Source organism: Poecilia mexicana, unplaced genomic scaffold, assembly GCF_051168715.1.
Source record: "Poecilia mexicana isolate PSO_F unplaced genomic scaffold, ASM5116871v1 scaffold_7, whole genome shotgun sequence".
NCBI lineage: Eukaryota > Metazoa > Chordata > Actinopteri > Cyprinodontiformes > Poeciliidae > Poecilia > Poecilia mexicana.
This window is the reverse complement of record NW_028263376.1, coordinates 1,575,416-1,590,883: the sequence shown is the minus strand read 5'-3', so window position 1 is coordinate 1,590,883 and position 15,468 is coordinate 1,575,416. Positions and strand designations below refer to the sequence as shown.

At 40.8% G+C, this 15,468-nt stretch overlaps 1 protein-coding gene across 2 annotated transcripts in view; it reads right to left on the bottom strand.

Moving 5' to 3' along the window:
• agrn (agrin) overlaps nt 1-15,468 on the bottom strand; it is a 552,174-nt gene that overhangs the window by 126,963 nt on the left and 409,743 nt on the right. For both annotated transcript variants that reach the window (XM_088006847.1, XM_088006848.1), the window contains one exon: nt 11,534-11,755. In XM_088006847.1, coding sequence (XP_087862973.1) covers nt 11,534-11,755 — 222 coding nt within the window. The remainder of the gene's footprint in view (nt 1-11,533; nt 11,756-15,468) is intronic.

The window sequence follows — 15,468 nt, the reverse complement described above, 5'->3', positions numbered from 1 at the left end:
GGAAATGAATTTTGTAATGAGACTTCAGGACAGAAGCAGTCCAGTCCCACTGGGAGAGAAAAGAACCAGAAGAACCAGAACGAGTTCCAGTAGACAGAAGAGCAGACACCTTTCTCTCTGTTACCAATTACAGTGCTTGCATTGCATAGCTCCCTCTCACAGTCAATTAGAGGCCAGCCTGATAAGTACTGATGATTTAGCACTAATTAAGAGAAACGAAGCTGCTCACTGGAACCTTCTGTGTTATTAATCTGTTTATAACTCCTCAAGAGTCTTTCACTTCCTTCATCTCTTCATCTCATGTTGATATCAGAGCCTGGGCCTTCGACTAGGTAAGACTAAATGTGACCCAACCACACAAGACAATCCAGTGTTTCAACCCAAGTCTACAAAAATGAACCTGAAACAGTGGTTCTTAACCTGGGTTCGATCGAACCCCGGGGGTTCGATGAGTCGGTCTCAGGGGTTCAGCGGAGCCTCTGCCGCGGAGGTAAAGACACACTTGTGTAAAGTCGTGATGACGCCACGCTTTGCCATCACGTGCTGCAGAGGATCACGTTACATTGCTGAGCCAATCAGAGCTGCGGAGGAGCACTGATTGAAGGAGCTCCACTCTCAGCATGGATTTGAACTTGTGTCTTTAATTACTTCAGCAAAACTCACAGTTTTTACCAAATTCTGTAGCTTTCGGTGTACTTCTAAATCTGCTCTTTAGTCGCATCTTTTCGGGGTTGATACTGCCTCTAGTGGCGTGGGAGTGGTAACACAACTAATATAATTACATTACTAAATCAGAATACTGCAAAGTCTTTATTATTTATTATAAATTTTCATTCTCTTAAGAATGTAGAGCTAATTAAATAATCTAAACAAAACCTTAAAGTGGTTCCAGTTTCTCTCGATGGCCAACCTGTTGAAACTGTGGCAAATTTTAAATACCTTGGGTCGTTCCTGGACAGTCAGCTCAACTTTGCTGAAAACACTGACTATATTTTCAAGAACTGTTCTCAGAGACTCTACCTTTTAAATAGACTAGTGATCATGGGGTGACCCAACTAGAGTCTAGTTGGGTCACCCCAATCATATTTTATTTATCACTACAGAAGGGTTCAGTGAATGTGCATATGAAACTGGTGGGTTCGGTACCTCAAAAAAGGTTAAGAACCACTGACCTAAAATATGAAACACCACCTGTGGCCCCTCCCACAGGTGGTGGCCCATGGAAAAAAGCCCGGCCAACAGGCACTCGCCATCGTGCCCCACCTCCAGGCCTGGCTCCAGAGTAGGGCCCCAGTGAACTTGTCACTAAACTTTGCATAATAACTGGTAATATGTGGTTGTGTTAAACTAAACATGCTTATTTAGTTTTTTGTGTGTTTTTCTATGATGATTAGTGGATTAACAGCTACGCCCACAATGTTTCACCTTTCCTTGAAATATTGTTCAGTAATCTGACAAAATGTGCAAAAAACATTCATGGAAAGAAGAAAAAAAACATTATTTAAAAGAGATAATATTTGGGATTATAGTTCATGTCTTTTTGTCTTAATAGAACCATTGGCTTTGAGGGATTTAGTTTAAGTAACAAAAGTCTTCGTGTTGGCGTTTTTTTGTCTCAAGCATAAATAAATCTAGATCATAAGCATCTGTAAAACAGGCCATCCCTGAGCTATAAATCAGTAACTGTTGTTAAGTGTTGTCCTTTATCAGGCTCTGTGTCCTGATAGCAGGCTCGCTCTTTTCTTTCTTTTTTATCAGCTCCTGCCTCTCGTGCCAGGCTCTCCACACTGCCTGATCCTCCAGACAAAATCTGTCTGACAGGAACAAAGGTGAGCCGCAGTTCAAAGCCAGGAGAACAGGGGGAATTGTTCCCATTACAGATAGTGTTGAGAAGTCCAATTTTGTTTCCTGATTTTCTCTTCCTGAAGTCTTTCTCATCACTTTTTAGGTCCAGACAGACAGAAATGTTCTGCCTCTTTCTGAAGGTGATTGTGTTTAAAACTGGAATAAGGTCAGAGTGACACAAAATATGTCCCAGCATTATGCCACACAGATAATATCATCACCACTGGGATCATGTTTCCACATCAATCTCTACTCATGCTGCTTTGAGGCATTATGGCTGTAGTGATACACTAATCTCACAATACAATACAATACAATGATATTTACAGTGTTATTTTGCTCACAATACAATATATATAGTGATACTCAGCGAACAGTACAATTTGATAAATTTTTTAAGATTTTAGAGGGACAGAGGGATTTTGGTGTCATTTTGTGACACTTCCATGGACTCGGATTAAATCAATTGAACTGATGGTGTAATACTGGTGCAATGAATGTTGTTTTTGTCATACATTTGTTATACATTTGCTTTGTTTAAATGTTGATTGTGTGGCTTTGTGTATTTAGTTATGAAGAAAAGGAGCCTTTTTTGTCTTATTCACTTATATTAGATAATGCAATTTATTTAATTTCATTATTTAATTCATTGTAACTGATTGTTTCGTTGCATGTCATTTTTAATGTACATGTGCAAGTTGGAACACGAGGGATTTGAGCAAGATTTAATGTGTCGATACTCGAGGATGAAAAATCAATACTTTCTGAGGAAAAAAATATCAATAAATATCGCAGAATCGATAAAATTACACAGCCCTATGTGGCATAACAGCTCCCCACCGAGGGCGCCATTTCAGCAGGGGGCAACAGAAGCACCAAAAAAAGAGGCTAATGATGCCAAGTTTGAGTTTTCTATTCAAAATTAAAAGTGCAATGTCAGTCTTAAAATAAAATTTGATCATCTCAAGTACAAAATATGAAATATTTATCCCAAATATTAACTTTGTTAACATTCATTAACCTAATATTTGTCATGATCCGTGTTTCTGTATAGTTATTTTGAGATTTTCTGTGTTCAGTCCTGTTTCCCTGAGTCTCTGTGTTGTCCTGTCAGCTCTTGATTGTTCCCAGGTGTGTCTCATTCCCTTGATTACCTCCCTGTGTATTTAAGTCCACCTGTTGTCTCTGTCTCTTGTCGGATCGTGGTCGTATGTTGTACGTCTTTCGTCTAGCTCTCCAGTCGCACTGTTTAAGTCCTGGCCTGCTTAGCTCCCGTTTCAGTCTCCTAGTTAGTTGCTACCGGTTATTAGCTGTGTGCTATAGTTCCTGCCGTGCTGCCTGACTGGACTGTTTTGAGCTACAACCTTCATTAAATTCTTCATCAACATCTTCATTTGGGTCTCCTGCGTTTAATCTCACCACCACCTCATGACAGAATTGATAAGTTTAGTTTGAAATGAATGGAACCAGAACACTTTCTGTGAAAAAAAGAACCAAACTGTTTGGACATTAGGACCACCTTAAACGAGTTCTGTATGGAAACTTTTCCACAGAGACCCACTAAAGATGGACTGGATTATTGAACGATAATAGATTATTTAAGACAAAAGTTGCGTAATAAAATTATTTTCCTTTATATCAAGAAAAGGTTTGGGCACAGACAGCTTGCACATTTTTTGCCAAGCTACCCTAACCCCAAGCAACACAAAATATAAAGACCTTTATGGACCAACGGAGCTTTTTAGATGTTTTTTTATTTTAAGTTAAAATCATATTTAAGTTGCATGCAAATAATAACGTATGAGGAATCAAATCAACCTCCTGTCAGTTATTGGCTGGAAGATTTGGATATGTCTTTGTTATATAAAGTATTAGAAACACTTCCCAGCCAGCACTGGCACTCACCTCACTCCATTTATTACACATGTAGGAGGAGAAACAGCATAGATTAGATTAAAAAAATACTTCTAACATTGGTTTCAACATGGAATGGTATTTCATATCTGATATAGAGGTAACATTTTACTTATTTATTAGATATAACTGTCTTCTACATTTAGTGCTACTTGAGATTAGCTGGTTGTAGAGAAAACATTTTATCTGAAAAATGTTGTAGCAGTTTATGTGAAGGATGTTTTATTACCCTTTAGACTAGCATTTCTCAACGGGGGCAGTACCACCCCCACAGGGGGCATGCAGGGGGCGCTGGCAGAAAAATTTACAAAAGTGGGGCGCTGCAATTTCTTTGGGGGGGCGTTTGCGCAAAGGTAAACTTTACACCTTATATGCACAACAATACCTGTTGAGACTTTGAGCTACTAGCTAAAACTGTATTGTGTAACATTAAAACATGCTTGGCTGCAACTGCATCGATGGTAGCTCTTCTTCTCTTCAGTGTTTCTGTTAGCTTGTTGGAGCAGCTCTGCGCTCCTGCTACTCTTGGCTTCTAAACATTATACTATCATCAAGTTTCCATTAAGAGGCTATTTAAATATATGATGAATTATGCAGGAAACAGAGCATGGGAGGCAGTGTTCCACCAAGCTTTGTTTCTGTGGAACCAGATAGAAACATAGAGTGATGTCACAACGTAGAAAAACATGTTTTTACATCAGTTAGTCTGAAAATAAACACCTTATATTTTCTGTTCACAGTACGTGTTTCAGACAGGAAGATTGAAGGTGGTGCACCACCTTCAATCTCTGGTTCCATTGTAAATAATCATTGGTTTCCTTGAAAGGTGATCACTGCATTAAGCTTCATAACAAATTTACACTGACGGCTGCTTTAGTTTTATTTTGTGTCGTTAGCTGTTAGCTTCAGCTACCAGGACCAACTAATCTGGATTTGCACTCAATGGAGACGTCAGTTTCCTCCAGTTAAAGTTTTCACATGAACCTCACTTCAAAAATGTTGAACTGTCCCTTTAAATCAGAGCTTGTTTTTTTAAAAGTTTGTTAGAAACATTCATCATGTAGTCTCGATGGTTCCCGTTTGCCTTCTGTCCAGCATCCACTGCTGCTTTTATTTGAAGCTTCTGCTATGATTGGTGACTGTGGAAGCTGAAGTGAGGAATAGGGGTAGGTTGGTATAAAACGCACCCTTGAAAGCATGAAGGATTGACTCACAGTGGAGGGAGAAAGAAAGAGCCTGCAGCTTTGCAGCATTTTGTTGATATCCTTAGTGGGGACGAACTGAACTGGAGCTGAGGGGAGCGGCGAGGTATTACCTCAGGATTAGGCAGAAAGGAGTTGGCTTGTTTGTGTTTTGAAGGCTTGTGAGCATGGCTAGGCGATAACAACTCCCCCTGTGGACGCCTGCTGCCGCCTGGCTGTACACTATTAGCTCTGCCCCCCCACTTGATTCGCTCCTCCTCATCTTATTCAACCTTCATCTCCTCTCCTCCCAACATTTATCTGTTCCCAGCCCTCCCTCTTCTCTGTCCTCCTTTCATTCTCATCCTGGTGTGACCTATATTTTTTTATTCAGCTGAGAATATCATTCCCAACACCTGTGGGAAGAAAAAAACAGGAAGTTCTTTTTTTTTAGTTTTTCCCAAATGATTCAGATGGATTGGCTTTCATCTGATACATAAACAGCTGTTTTTAGGCAATTGGTACCCCTATTCTTTACTGGTGGGTGGGTGGGTTGGGGGTCTATTACCTTAATGAACCTCTGCTTATCCAACTTGCAAGGACACCTACTGCTCAAACGTAGGAGGCAAAATCTCAGAATAATAACAAATGTCATTCATTCTGCTATCAGGTTGCACCTGAGCCATACAGATAACCACTATGTTTCAGCCTGCAGGGAAGGAAATGAAATTACAGCTGGGCCCCATGAGGGTCCATGAGGGTCTATGGGAAGCTCCCACACACACACACATGCACACGCAAACACACGATTAAGGGCACGATTACTTTCACAGTTGTTGAACCCTCATTTCTGCTCATGAGATCAAACTTTAGCGTCTCAGAGGATAAAATATGAAAGCTCAAACTTTACAGACAATTGGGTGGTAATAGCAGAAATGAACATGTATACCCACATGTGAGCCGCAATAAAAATGCAGCTGGGTAATGAAATATGGATTTTTCACTGAATGAAAACAAAAACACACCCTGCCTATTGCTCATGTGTGCATGGGTTGAGGACGCCACAAGAATCAGCTGGATTAGCTGCCATTAGGATTGCTGAGGTGAGCTGGCAGGTTCTGAAGCTGTCAGTTCATCTGACAATTATATTTAAATTAGAAGGACATCTAACCTGTTTGAGTCTTTGTGTTTTCCTCAGATGGCTGCCAGAACAGGTTGGGTTATATCTGTGTCTTAATTCTTCCACTTGATTGTTTCCCATGCAGAGGTGGGCGGTAACTGGTTTCATTATCTTCAGTAACAATTAATCCTAAACATGTTTTTAGGAGTAGCAGTAGTATTTTTACTCTTCAGTAAAATGTCTGAATGAAGAACAAACATGGTAACCAAAAACACACCAGTAACAGACACACACCTACAGCTGGTTAAAGCCTTGTGTTTTTGGACATGCTTTGTAATCCTAATGTCATTTTCTGAGCGTGACATGTTGAAGGCATGACAGGACACATGCAGGCTGGTTGCTTTAAGGTTGATTTTCCTATAGTTAATCTGGAAACTTCAATTAAAATGAGAATGTGTGTGAACCTAACAAGACCAGTCATGAGCAGAGAAAGAACATTTCTTGTATCTTTAACACCACCTGCTGTAACACCTTGCTGCTCCATAAAAAGTGTATTAGTGATTGGAACAGTCCAGTATAATTGGCTGAGATAAAAGTTTAAGTCAGTGGGTTGTCAGTGAAAAGCTGTGCAAACAGCTCAGAAATAGCTCCCATCATCATCACCATCATTCCTGGTCCAAGCACAAGCCGGTGCCTCAGCATCCTAATGGCCCCCCAGGGCCGACGCCGGCCGTGTTCTCTCAGGAGCCGAGTTAGAAGTGGGACATTCCTCCATGCCAGAACTCTGCTTTCTGTTTTCCTTTTTAAATAAAGACCATCCGTTGCCGCAGAGCAGACCCATAACCAACCATTTACCTGCGTTGTGCTGAGCCAAATGGACCCAGTCGGTTTCCACGCTGCCCAAACGATACTGCCGCTCCATTTCTCACTGGCATATGCTCCACTTTTCAATTTAAAGGAGGAGCTGAGATGGGAAGATCCAGTCCGCAGAGGGCCTCCGCCACAGCCATCTCCGCCGTCTGCCAGGTGCTCACAACTCTAACTGCTACTTAGATTAGTTCGCACAGCGAAGCTCGGGACTAGGAACTGTTAGAACGACTTAAGACAAAGTGGTAAAGTGGCACAAACTCATCCACAATCGATTATTTTGCTACAGTGACTGTTCCACACAGCAGAGAGTGCTAGTTGTAGGTATTATAGTTGAAAAAAAAAAAAAAAAAAACAGGCAGAAAATAAACATAATGCCATCAAAGTGAACCGAGGAGGTGGATGGGAGAGTTGGGTAACAGAGATAATGACTGCTGTTCTTTTTGCTCTGTATGTGTGTGAAAAGCAAATGGCTTGACTGTATACAGAAGAAAGTACTACATCATCTGAGTCCATGGGAAAACAGGCCTCTCAATATGGCATTAAGTCATCAAGAGTGTTCACTAAGTGGGCTTAGCAAGCTATAAAAATCTGCCCATATGGCTCTGCGCCTGCATAGTGGATAAGAAGATATTTTTAACACTTGAAGCTCCGCTGTTGCTGCTGTACTAATGACTAGCTGATACTCCAACACCACAAGACAAAGCCAAGTGACTCATGTAGCCAATTACAGACAAGAAGACTCCACACTTCGTTGGCAGCAAAGTGCATCCTCACTTAAAGGTCGAAACAGGCAAATTGGAGTCTGGGTAATGGTATACGGAGCAGAGCGCCGTGGAGTAGATGAGAAGGAGATGGACCAGTGATCAGGGTTTTCCTCTGTTTTAAAGGCTTGTTTTGACTTTGTTGGTTGTGAAATTGGCGCCAGGGGATCAGCCAAGTCCAGAACTATAGATTTGTTTATTGTTAATGTCTGCGGATTGTAATTTTCACCCTAACAAATGTGTTGTTGTGTAAAATCCTTCTTCACAGGGAGAGATTAGTTTTCTACCTTTAAACTAGTTGTAACATGAGCTATCAGAGACAATACACCTATCTTAACCAAGTCAGAAATTCATATTTTTCTTCAAGACTCAGAAATCTACGACATTGTTTAATCAAGAAGCAGTTATGTTGCAGTAATTTAAGTTTTTCAGACAGGGTCAACATATTCTTTCAGGAATGAGTCATATTTTCCCCGAAGTGGGTCTGATTCATCTGTATTGGTTGGTTAAACTCTTTTTTACTTACAGTAAGCCAGATTTGTCTGAATGTTCTTAACAAAGGTCAGACATGAATGAATAAAAAATATATTTTGGTGTATAACTGGGAACACTGTGTCATCCTTGTTGAATCAAAGAGAACTGAGGAAACTAAACTATTATTAAATCTGGCCAATGACGTCATTCAACATCAGTCTAACCGTGGTTTGACCGGTCCAGTTAAATCAAGAACCTTTAAATGAAAAAAAGGACTTCAACAAGGAAATCTGCAAGTCACTGATCCAGACCTGAAAATTCAATATGGCTGCCATGAGCTTATAAGATATTAATTTATTTGCACTTTTGTCATTAAATCTGTAACAATAGTTTTTAGCTTCTGTTAGTTCAACACAAAGTTATCATTCATAGTATTCAGCATGTATTATAAATAGTACCGTATTTTCTGCACTATAAGGCGCATAGAATAGATCCTACAGTTAGGGTTGTCACCCGTTCCTTTGTTCCGTACTCTACAAATGTGGATGTGTAATAATAAATAAGAGGTACCCAGAGTCCCAGTCATTGTTTCACTCACGGTGTTGGTGTTGCGATATTGTGCCCAACTGCTTTCTGGGTAACACTGACCAACCGACATGCTGCCGCCGCTGTCTCTGTATCTCTTCCTTCATCCCCCCCCACTTCCCTTGGCTTTAAATGTATAGGGGCTGGTCCCTTGATAACCCCAGTCGAAGCACCCCAGATGAATGTCTAAAGCCACTTTGTTGACATGAAGAATGTTAACAAAACAGTCCGACTCCGGTCGGCGAGGAGAGCCTTCCGGGTAAATACAACCACAACAAACACGTTAATGGGAGAAAAGGCTATTTATGTCTTGGGAGCAGGGGCGCCACCAGAAATCTTGGGCCCCCTGACAAAAAATTTGTTTGGGCCCCCCTGTCCAGCTGCTGTTACAATTTTTTGAGTCTATTTGACCCATAAAAAGCGTCACAATTTTAAAGGCCTGCATCTGCTTTGCTTTCTTTGGTTCAATTCTGATAATTAGCACAATATTTACTGCTCATGAATGTAACATCCAACAGTCCACATCCAGTATGCAAGTAGGTTGCTTCAAGTTTTTCTATTAGTTTTAGATACTGAAATGTCTCTCCCCATGAGCAACAGTCAAAAGCAACGTGCAAAATACACATAAGACAATCCAGACTTCTCAAAAATGCTATGTAGCTGCAGTACATAACTTTAATAAAAAATATGTTTTCTCCATATTTGTTAAAGTTGTCACCATGTTGTAGCAGTTTGTTATGAGACAGATAATCTGTGAAAACAATCAATCTCCTCCATCTCCTTCCTGAATTACTATTACTGGTTAAAGTAATGCACCGTTCTGACCAAAACAACCAATCAGAACTAGTAGGACGCTCTTAGCGCTGTCATTTAGCCTCATTCACTCAATGCTAAATGTGCTAATGGGGGAGAAACAATTTATCATTACAAGAAACCGTTTATCTGTCGTCATTGGTAGCTATGCTAACTAAACTGAGCATTCACAGTTTGGATCTGCACAGCTCTGTGCTATGCTAGCTGCAGCACGGCACAAATCAAGGGGGAGGAAGGATGAGCAGCACCACATGAGATTGTGATTCACAGCACCAAAACTCTCCTGCCACTGACTGGTTGTTTCTAGAGAACCCTGGGAGAAAACAGAGGAAATAGATTTTTCACATTACCTCTCATACCATACCGTCACAATATGACAATTTAAAAAAAATATGTAAAAAAATATTTATATAAAAGTTACATAATGCAGCTTTAATTTCACTCAGGAGAGGACAGGTCAGGAGGGACATGGGTTAGAGCTGCTGCTGACTGACTCATCTGTTAAGTGATGAAAGGTACAAGTTAAATATATGAATATGTTGGTAATATTTTTTCTTTAATTCATTAAATGCTAGTGAAAAGGAGGCAAACAGTAGTTTGTAGCTAAGCTAATTATGCTAAATGGTTGATAATCTCACACAGTCTACTCACCTCTCTTGGAGAAAAACTGGGTTATAAATTAACACTCTTGCCTTTCTCTCTCTCTCCCTCTATTTTGTTTTTGAAAACCTGATTTTATAACTTTTCTTAGCAGCATAGTAAATGCCACAATCGTTTGTGGCCGGAGCTTCTACTGACTGCAGCTGAACAGCGTCACAGTCAAGCGCTCCAAGCAGGAACAAACCATTTCATGCAGATCCAGGGGGGAGTTCAGGGCAAAACCGGATGTGTGTTTTTTTAGTCTGGGAGGGGTAACATTACATTTTTACTGCTAAAAACAATCTTTGAAAATACAATATGATTAATTTTGTATTTGACAGGACCCCGACTTTTTAAATTTTATTTCTATGAACAAAATATAAATAATTAAATTGTGGAGGGCCCCCTGCTGGTCAGGGCCCCTGGAATTGTCATCACTTTTCACCCCTTTACCGCGCCCCTGCTTGGGAGTGTGACCAAAGATCATTTGATTCTTTTTAAAATCTTGTGGTACTTTGAATATATCTTGATGCCTCTGTATCAAAGATCCCATTGCTTTTAGGAGAGGAACTGGACCACAGCATCACAGATGAGTTGCTTTTTCACATTTTCACACCAATTCTGCTTAAACAAACCGTTCCAGCTTAATTAGCAGAGTTCAGCAAACTCTAAGAATGGGACAATTTTAGTAAGATGTGATACTGCAGTAAACAGATTAATCTATTTGCTTGTTAGCCAATGATAAAGGTGATGCTATTCCAGTTTATTTATGTTAAAACATTGCTCAATAATCCTAAAACAAATCTGTATAACCTTATGTGAAAATTATTCCTTCCACAAGATCATCTTTCATATGTTGGATTTGAAATGAGTCAGTGAACAAACCTAAACTGAACGTGTTTAATTTAGCCTGTATTTGTCTACATTATCAGTCAAACAGATGCCAGGGTTGTCCTTTTGCTGAGTTCTTCCACTGACTACATGTACACTTGTTGTGAAAATTGTTTATTACAGAAAATGTCACGCTCACTCCCCGTCTGTCATTTAACAGGCTGTGGTGCTGAGTTGCCATGACAATAATGTTAACAACAGGGAAGAAACCCACTTTAAAGCACATTCATGTACACACACACACGTGGACACGCACACACACACAAACACATATGCTGTGAGTAAGCTCCACCCACACACCGTATTTTAAGCACTAAACACTTTGCTAATGAAAACATTAAAAATTGAATGCTGGGGTGAAGTTTGGGTTGAAACTAAAATAACATCTGCTTAGGCGTGACCTTTGACCTTTATGTGTGTTCTGCAGTGTTTTGACTCACCACACGGTCCTTTGTGCTGGATGCGGATGTCCTTCTGCAGAGTGCAACCCATCGCTCGCATCTCGCAGGGGCTTCGGTAGCTCTGGCCATCAGACCCGCAGACGGGGTCAGAGATCAGGGTGCAGGCCTCGGTGCACTCACAGACCGGCTTGTCGTTCTTCACCACACACATGGCGCCGTGTGTGCATGTCTTCATCAAACAGGGGCTCGGAGCATCTAGATCTGAAGCCCCAGCGGGCCGAGAAAGATCAGAGTTAGAGGCGGAGAACGTAAAAGGCAAAGAGAGGAGGTTGGAGAAAGGTGAGTAATAGGTTAAAGTTCAGCTCCATGGAGATATTGTGTGTTAATAAGGGGACAGGGGAGGACCACAAGACTAAAGAAATATGCAGTACAGACATAGTTCAGTGACACCTCTTGCTTTCTTGTGTCATTGCCTCACTTTTGCTCCTCTAACACTTCCTGAATCTTCTTAGGACTCCACCAAACTCAGCGGATATAAACATGGCCTTCAGCACAATGCACATGAAACAGACCACTAACAATAGTTGCACGGTGAAACATTTTTTTTAAAACACATAAAAGGCTGGATTAATTGATGCTCCCTGCTGAGCTCCATCTGTGTCGCAGCAAGAGCTGACTCTTCGGCCAAAGCTTGCCGAACTGACACAGTGGCCAAAGGAGGGGAGGGAGAGAGAGTTTTCACAAACGAGACAGAGAAAAACGTGGAAGAGAGAGAGAAAAAAGAAATAGGCATGAAGAAGAAACCCCAAACTAATTAAAAATTGAAGAGAAAGCCAAGCTCCCAGGTAAAGGAAATATGAAATGTGAACATCAGAAAGAGCTGCCTGCATCATTCTCTGCCACTCTCACACCAACTCCAGCTTCATTAAACCAATGCTGGATTTGGTGCCATGGTGGGTGTGGGCTGGGCTCATATAACACAACTTCACCAGGAGAGAGCAGAAAATAAAAAAAACAACTAAAAAAAACAAAAATAATGCTTTGATCAGATCCACTTCTTGTCCAGACCAATCCTTTAAAGCTTTCTGTGTTTGTGAGGCAGGTGTGATCTAAAGATTAAAAATTAGCTTTTCAGGTGGAAGAGTCTATAATTAAGACCAGGCATGTGTTAATGACCAGACGTTGTCTAAATGTGGTTGGACTGATACCGGGTCAGTTAGCTGAGGATGCTGTCTACAAGCCTCAAAGTGAAACATGAGAATTCTGAGGACAAGAGAATTCTTGGACTGGTCCTCCACAAACGGACCGGGCCAACAGTGAGCCAGGACCAGAACCTCACTGCCAGGCTGCAGACAACCAATCAAAACAGGCAGAAATGCACAGAGGAATGGGCTCAAGATCAAAGTTTAACCCTCTAATGGACAAGTGACCCCCTTATCTGTAGTCATTCCAATAAAAACACTCTTTGGTGTGGCTGCTGTTACCAAGTAGAGAAGCATCAAAGATTGTTATTTTCAGAGCAAAACTCTCTGGGTCATTCTGAATTTTTAACATCAATCTGTTAAGAAACATAATCTGTTAATGTGGTGCAGCTGTACACCTGCTTATATAAAACTAAAATAATCTTATTTATTAATCCAGGACTTAATCATATTCACATTCCATTATGTCTTTTATTAATGCTCTTCTTTACCTTGACCTTCTTTTAGAGGTTGTGAGGTGGTGAGGTCATTAAGGGAGGGTATCCAACTTTATGAGCTTTAAATCATGTTGTAGCATTATTCCCTCATCAAAAACACAGCTGCCGTGTTTCTTTGATTCTTTCATGTTTGAAAAATCTTTGAATCTCCCGTGGCAACCACTCAGGACACCTAAATGTTTAACTACACAAAGCACCACCTAGTTACGTTCAGCTCCTGTAGACTAGTGTCAGCTGGTGGAACTGCTCATCCGTTACCTCTCAGTCCAATGCTGCTAAAGGCATAAACAACTTCTGAATGATCTCCTCAGCTGTCATGATGACATCAGTTCCTCCACTGACTTACATGTGCGTACTGTCAGGATGACAGTTTTGGGTTTAAGCTACAGAAATTTGGATATCTCTGTAAAACAAACCTTTATGTCAAAACACTTTAATGGTAAACATTTTAGTCTTTTCCAAAATCTTTTCAACTTAAATTTGATTCTGGAGCTGAGCAGCATCTGTCTTTCATAAAGAATCTTTGGTTTAGTAGTTTTTTTGTTCTCCTATTTGACTTTAATGAAGGGAATTACAACTATAAACTGTAGAAAAACACCTACACAGTAAAAGCTGCTTGGTTGGAAGTTAAATCTCCATCTGGTTACATGAATGTCTGTTTTCCTGTCAAACTACAAAGTATTTCTCCTCTAACTGGTTCGCCTGATGTTCCTGTCTTGTGAAACACTTTGAATTATGGATTATAAATGGGGCCCAACAAAGAAACCTTTCTATGAAGATAATTTTGTCTCATGCTGTATTAATATATCTCTTAAGTAATCAACACATCTGACCAGCGTTCATATTCTGAAGAAAAAAGCCGACATACATTTACTACCGATCACTAAAGCTGATGAAAATTCACAGCTAAAACCTTAAAACCCTGTTCTCTCTCAACTCTAACTTTGGTTTGGGATTTGGGTCGACAAATGACGGCGCTGTCATGGAAACTGGCTGCTGTAATGGCGCCACCCATGGCTCCATCATTATTGTGACCATTATAGCATTAGATGGCATCGGAGGGGGCCAACTTCACAGCCTCATGATTCATTTACCCGCTCTGAGATATTCAGTGGAGCCGTGGCGAAGAGGGAAATTATCAAGTGATAACTCAGACAATTAGCCAGTTTCACTCTGATTAAGGCAACAGGAGCTGAAGGGGAACCGGCGTGGCTTGAGATAATAATCGATATCAGCGAAACCATTCATCTGGATCGCTGATGTGTTGGAGCGTAGGTATAGATATTAAAACAACAAAAAGGAAGAGGGAAATGGAAGATTCTCCTGGCAGCGGCTGAGCGACGATCTGGTTCCTGAAGTAAGTTCAGATCAGCAGGCCCATAACCGCCATTGATTTTGGCGTCTTGATGCCAACTAAGAGCTTGGCGGCGCCACGTAAATACAAACCGGATTCCAAAAAAGTTGGGACACTACACAAATTGTAAATAAAAACTGAATGCAATGATGTGGAGGTGCCCACATCTAATATTTTATTCACAATAGAACACAAATCACAGATTAAAAGTTTAAACTGAGAGAATGTATCATTTTAAGGGAAAAATATGTTGTTTCAAAATTTCATGACGTCAACAAATCCCAAAAAAAGGACAAGGCCATTTTTACCACTGTGTTGCATCTCCCCTTCTTCTTACAACACTCAGACGTCTGGGGACAGAGGAGACCAGTGTCTCAAGTTTAGAAATAGGAATGCTCTCCATTCATGTCTAGTTGCCTCTAGACAACTAGACATGAATGGGAACAGCCTCTAACTGTTCAATCGTCTTGGGCCTTTTTTGTCACACCTTCCTCTTTATGATGCACCAAATGTTCTCTATAGGTGAAAGATCTGGACTGCAGGCTGGCCATGTCAGATCCTTCTCCTACGTAGCCATGATGTTGTGATTGCTGCAGAATGTGGTCTGGCTTTATCTTGTTGAAAAATGCAGGGTCTTCCCTGAAAGAGACGACGTCTAGATGGGAGCATATGTTGTTCTAGAACCTGAACATAGCTCTCTGCTTTCATGGGGCCTTTCCAGACATGCAAGCTGCCCAGGCCACAAGCACTCATGCAACCCCATACTATCAGTGATGCAGCTTCTGAACGGAGCGTTGATAACAACTTGGGTTATCCTTGTCCTCTATGGTCCGGATGACATGGCGTCCCAGTCTTCCATAAAGAACTTCAAATTGTGACTCATCTGACCACAGAACAGTCGTCCATTTTGCCTCCCTCCAT